Here is a 6,142-nt window from a genome sequence, read left to right as displayed (position 1 = left end):
AGGATTGTGATAATAAAATTTATTTAAACATTGTTTAGACCTATTTATATAAAAGCAATAGAAAATAAAATATATAATACAATCATGAATATATGTATCAGAAAATAATTAATGATATAATACACCCTATCATCCTATGCATAACATAGGTCGATAGCATTCAAGCAGATATGTAATAATATCTTTATAAACCCGAAGCACCAATCAATTGAAAGCGTCCAAGGAAATAACATATCCAGTCGAAAAAGTCTCATTTAAAAATTCCCGTCTCCCGTGCGTAAACCTACCCTGGTTGATCGTAAAATCGTTTTAACTTTTTCCACTACAATCCGCTGTACCGATCTATCGATATGATCGACTCCCACTCTCTCTGTCTTCCGTATACACTGCTGATGTATCGATATGATTGACTCTCGCTCGCTCTGCCTTCGGTATATATACAGTCCCTCGGAGTCCCCCGCGAGGTAAGGTTGAGTCGGCAGTGGGCGGTTGCTGCTGCTAGGGAATGCGCACGAGATTCCCACCTTGCTTAGCATCCTCGTACTCCTCCTCCGTCGTCATGACGCCGCGCACGACGATGAGCTGGTACTGCGGGGCGCGCAGCGTCCGCGCAGACCGCCGCAGCAGCTTCAGCAGCGAGGGGGCGCTGCTCGCGGCGCGACGCACCGACTCCGTGCTCGCGCTCGGGTCGAACACGAGCAAGTGGACGCCGCCGTCCGCTCGCCGCTCGCAGCCCACCACCGTCCGGCTGTGACCGCTATGCTGCAGGTACAGCGGCGGCACGAACCGACCCTCCTCCGTCGCGGCGGTAAAGTGGCGCTGTACATAGTCTACGAGTAACGGGTGCGTGCCGCCGTCGCCCGTCGCCGCGTGGAAGTCGACGATGTCGCATCGCAGGCGGCGGCGCGCGAGCGCGACGACAACCTCGGTGGCGCCGATCCAGGCGCGCGTGCCGGCGAGACGGCCTCCGAGCTGCGCCCGCCCGACCGCGTCGAACCCCGCCGCCCAGCCGGCCTCGATCTCGCGCTGGAGCTCGGCTACGGTCGGCACGCAGGCGGCAGCGGCGGGGAACGCGCGCGCCGCGACGCCGGGCCAGCGCGCGACCGACGACAGCAACATCTGAGCATTCCTGTAGCCGCACGCCCAGCCGCGGTCGGCCGCCGTTGACGCAAAGTGCGCGGCGGTCGCGCAGAGGAGCAGCGTCGGGATGCGCGCGCGCAGTCGCTCGACGAGACCCCGCGTGCAGCATCGCTCGTCCTCGGCGCTAACGAGCGGCGCGGCGATCGTGCTCCCACGGAAGTCGCCGCTGTCGTCCACGAGTCTCGCCACCTCCCAGCGGTCGCGCCCCGTCCGCTGGTCGCACGCGGAAGCGACGGCAGACACGCGCGCGGTCTTCGAACCTCCGCTCGCAGCGTCGGCGCCTTCCGTCGCGCGAGCGAACACATGTTTGCGCCGGAGACGAGCAGCGATCGACGTTCGAGTATCCCGGTCATCGCACGACGCTCGAGCGAGCGTGGGGGAGCCACCGTCGGGGTCTCCACCGGAGTCCCGAGGGAAAGTGATTGGAGGCGTCAGCAGGGCGTGCGAATCTTCGCTGGCGTCGACGTGACGCGCGTTGATGTGGTCCTGCGCCTGCGCCGCGCTCTCGCACTCCAACCCGCAGAACGGGCACGCCACCGCCACTGCCCCCGCCCGATGACGATCGGCCTCGGCGACGCCCTAGCTCGCGGACGCCTCGGCGACGCCCTCTCTCGCAGACGCCGCGGCGACGCCCTCTCTCGCCGAAGCACCGGCGCCGCGCTCTCTCGCCGACGCACCGGCGGCGCCCTCTCTCGCCGACGCACCGGCCTCGCCCTCTCTCGCCGACGCACCGACGGCGCCCTCTCTCGCCGACGCACCGGCGGCGCCCTCTTTCACGGACGCCTTGGCGGCGCCCTCTCTTGCGGCCGCTGGTGGGGCAGTGTAGACGCGAGCTCTGCCCGGACTCGCAGCGTCCAGGTGCGCTCTATTGACGTGCAGCTGTAGGCGCGTCGGTGACGCGTCGCTCACTCCACAGAGAGGACACCGCAGCGCTGCGTCGCCCGCGCTCGAGACAGCGGCGCCCTCTGGGTGGCAGTGGGCGATGTGGAGGCTCAGCTCTTCGAGCGCGACCTCTGCCAGCTCGCAGAACGGGCAGCTGAGGGAGGACTCGATGTGGGCGGCCTGCACGTGCGAGAGCGCGTCCGCTTCGCTCGTGCACTCCTCACCGCACACGTCGCACACGTAGCGCGGGACGACCGTCGCGCTGCCGCGGGGACCGTCCGTCACACGGGGGACGTTCGTGGCGTGGCTCATCGTGACGCTTTCCGACATTCTGTCTTCAAAACGCAAGATACCTGCGTAAAAAAACAGATGAATTCAATGTTGTCGTGGTTTTGTCTGTGCTGCACTAATATTACACGTCTAAAAATTACACGTACCGAGTCAGGGTGCGAAATTAACGTTGAAATCGTGAGAAACAGTCAATACAAGGTGAGTACCCTCGGTTAAACGACGTTTTGTCCCTCCTTTCTGACAACAAATGACAGATTTCTTGCTAGAAATTATTAGACAACACCCTCAAGAAGAACTCATTTCATTTTTAAGAGTGTACCCAGACATTCACGAAAGTCACGATATGGGGGTTTAAACGCTACTCTGAGCGCTAGTACTATAGCCTGCGTACAGTTGCCGCAGGCTACGCCTACAGGCCTGCGGCAACTGTACGCGGGCTATAGTACTAGAGCTATCGTCATTTCAGCTTTACTCCTCTGCAACACACACAACTCACAAGTCCACCGCACGCACGCCGCTGTGCACTTACAGTTACACCAAAATCTCTATAATTCGAGCCCTATAGCTATATTTCTATATTTCTAGCATATTCTTCTAGCTATAATTATAGCATTTCAACGGCATTTACAGAAAGCTATTATTAACAAGTGCCGCAGAGCGACTGGGCTCATCTGAGGTTTGTTTCTACGGTTATAAACGTAACATTTCAGTCGTGCGTAGTGATACCTTCGTTAGGCGCAGATATGCAGATACGCAGTTGCGTACACATCATTTCAGCAAACTTTTTTTTTTTATTGCAGAGAGAGAGCGAGAGAGAGGGGGCAAGAGAGAGAAAGAGAAAGAGAGAGAGAGAGAGAGAGAGAGAGAGAGAGAGAGAGAGAGAGATGGAGACGAGAGAGAGAGAGAGAGGAGAGGCGACAGGAGAGAGAGGGAGAGAGTCAGTCAGGACTAAATTGTTTATAAACAAATAACACCCACGCGGCGCGCTACTGTATCAGTTACGTCATCGATTGAAATGTACATTCTGATTCGCCGTGCGGCGTCCAAACTTTCGACGAAGATAACGGGCAGAGGGTAAGGGGAGACGCACGTATAACGTACAGATTTCTTCAATGTCGGGGGGGATATCAACACATGTTCGACTGACAGTCAACCATCGGGCTCTGAAGCCAGCATGCCTCCACCATATCCCGACATTGCACACTACTGTAACATTGAAGGAGAGAGAGAGCCATGCCAAGGACAGTAAAAAACTGGCAAATTTTCATTGGTAGGTTTGACGATTCAATTCTGCAATTACTTATCTCAAGATTGATTAAACTGAAGTTAAGAAAGTAATTCTTTCTGCACTTTTGACCTATCCTGCCGGGACATTCTTCTTACTCTGTTCCGATAGATGGTGCGTGCATGCTGCATCGTATTACGTAGACTGGTACCCGGTCCCACCTCTCGGCTTAGTTACTCAATGGGGCGAGTAATCGAGGTGGAAGCGAGTACCAGTCTATGTTTAGCCCATGCTGTGATACTATCAGCCATGCTATCAGCGACTGCTATTGCGACTATATAACATATAACTATGAGTGAGAGTAATTATCATTTGAGTTCATACGGATACCCCATACAGACTACGAATTTGATATAGTATTAAACTAGCGTGCGCTAAATATTTGCAGTGTGTAATGCTATCCCGCTCCAAATACGTCTGGCTCGCTCCAAGTTAGCCCCGCAATTGAAGCAGGGCTAACTTAGTCCGGACGAAGATAGCCCGCTCTAAGCTGTGTCTGTACGCAATTCGGTGCCTAGCGCGCGCTAGGTTACGCAATGCGCATGCGCATAGCCTTATTTAGGTCACGTAATTGTACGCTCGGTTTACCTCGCTGTCTGCGGGGTGACGTGGCAAGCAGGGAACTGATGACTATTTGACATATTTGACTCTACTTTAAATGAAGATATGTAATTTTTACCTAGCATCTACAATTATGAGTTATGAGTCAGCAAGAGTATTGATGCTGAAGCGCTTGATCACTCTTTTAACCGGGAAGCCCAAAAAACATTCACTATATACTGCAGGTTGATTGCACTTCACAAAGTCGCAGGATGAAAAGTTATCATCTTTAGCAGACACGCCATGGCTGGACTTATGAGATGCTATGATTACAGACTTCAGGCAAATAACTTGTCTATTACAGCATTGACACTAGACTATACTAATATTTACTTTTCCATAGTATCTAGTTGAACGATGTATGTCGTTGTTTGGTCAGGAACCAAAGAAAACTGACGGTGTTGACCTCTTGGCACGGTTGAAATGTGGAGACACAATTTACACCTACCACCAACAGTGATTATTTGCAATACCTTGTAAGACTCAACATTATATTTGAAGCTATGACCAACCTCTACATATACATGAAACTTGAATAATAATATTGTGTTTAACTTGTATCGTTATCAAGAACAATAAGATACCACTATGGCACTAAAGGCCAATTAACAATGTTACATTGATTGAATGTAAACAAAACGTCTGACTCTAAGATTAGAACATGATTTAGTAATAAGCTTATTTATATAGATATGCTATTATATAATAAGCTTATTATAGATGGCTGTGTGACAACAATCTATTCCTGCACCTTGGAAAGACAGAAACCGGCCATTCTGTTTGAATCAAAAAATAATATCAGTCGACTTACAAACTTTGTTGTCACATGCAATGGGTCAGATATTCAAAGTAAGACTGCAGTAAAATATTTAGGACTAGACTTAGAACACAATTTGACTGCTGAAATTACAGGAAGCAAAGTTGTCAAAAAGGTCAACAATAGACTAAAATTTATTTACAGGAAAGCTAAATATTTAAACAAATCATGTAACAAATTACTAGTTACTGCCTTGATTAATTGTCATTTGGATTATGCGTGTAGTGTTTGGTACAGTAGCCTTTCAATGAAAACAAAATGCAAGTTGCAGGTATGCCAAAATAAAGCTATTAGATGTGTTCTAAATCGGGGGGCCAAGAACCCACATAGGTGCAAGGGAGTTCCTGTCTGTAAATTGGGTTCCAGTCGAGTTCAGAGTAGTAGGCCCTACAACTGAATGTAAACCATGTTTTCAAAATTCTGCATAATCTCAGTCCCGAATACATAACTAAATGATTTACATTAACCTCGGAAATTTACGGCTTCAAAACTAGGGCTGGGATCGAGCTGTCAATCTTTAAACCAACAGTGGGGGTCAATGGAAAAAAGACATTTATACATACTTTAATTGAAGCTTGCAACTCCCTACCACCTCACATTACATCTGCAACCAGATATATTAGTTTCAAAGGGCAAGTTAAAAAACACCTTATGAAAAAGGTTAAGACAATGAAAGACAGTGACTTCTTATTTTACTAATCTCGTATAAATGAATAGATTAAGTATAGGGGTGGCATGATCTCACCACTATTACAATTATCAGTGTATTTATACTTGATATAAGTATTATCTTATATATAATTATATTACACGTACTTATATAAATATGAGTGTGGGTGTATGTATGTATGCAATATGTATATAATGATTGAGTCAGGAGGTTTATCTTGTGGGCGTTAATTAGACACAAATAATGAGTAGGACAAAAGCCTTGCGTTAACAGAAACCAGCCATGTTTATTTAGTTTTTCTCAACCTCCATAGGTGGCAGCACATGCCAGTGCTGATAACTTGTTGACACAAGAACAGATAATTATGATAATACAACATTGATGAGCTAGAAAACACTCGGATTTGAAGTATGAAAATGAACGTTATTGTGCCAGCTAGCCTACACCAGTTGGTTGG

At 49.4% G+C, this 6,142-nt stretch overlaps 1 protein-coding gene across 1 annotated transcript; it reads right to left on the bottom strand.

The window, feature by feature from the left end:
- Nucleotides 1-212: 212 nt before the first annotated feature.
- On the bottom strand, nucleotides 213-2,370 carry LOC106808973 (zinc finger with UFM1-specific peptidase domain protein-like). The gene is made up of 2 exons (XM_014811910.1): nucleotides 1,899-2,370; nucleotides 213-1,682 (listed from the first exon to the last, which is right to left on the bottom strand). The coding sequence occupies exons 1-2, from the start codon at nucleotides 2,350-2,352 to the stop codon at nucleotides 499-501; spliced, it is 1,638 nt and encodes a 545-aa protein (XP_014667396.1). The 5' UTR covers nucleotides 2,353-2,370; the 3' UTR covers nucleotides 213-498.
- Between the last annotated feature and the right edge of the window lie 3,772 nt (nucleotides 2,371-6,142).

This window comes from Priapulus caudatus, unplaced genomic scaffold (genome assembly GCF_000485595.1).
Source record: "Priapulus caudatus unplaced genomic scaffold, Priapulus_caudatus-5.0.1 Scaffold319, whole genome shotgun sequence".
NCBI classification, from domain to species: Eukaryota; Metazoa; Priapulida; class Priapulimorpha; order Priapulimorphida; family Priapulidae; genus Priapulus; species Priapulus caudatus.
The sequence above is the reverse complement of the archived record's forward strand: the minus strand, read 5'-3'. Positions and strand labels throughout refer to the sequence as shown.

What these genes read in the sequence shown, in the direction of transcription:
- LOC106808973 (XM_014811910.1), bottom strand. Translation starts at nt 2,352, where the DNA reads ATGTCGGAAAGCGTCACGATGAGCCACGCCACGAACGTCCCCCGTGTG. An exon ending in CGTGAAAGAGGGCGCCGCCG is followed by an intron (nt 1,683 to 1,898) that starts GTGCGTCGGCGA and finishes GGGCGGGGGCAG; the next exon opens with TGGCGGTGGCGTGCCCGTTC.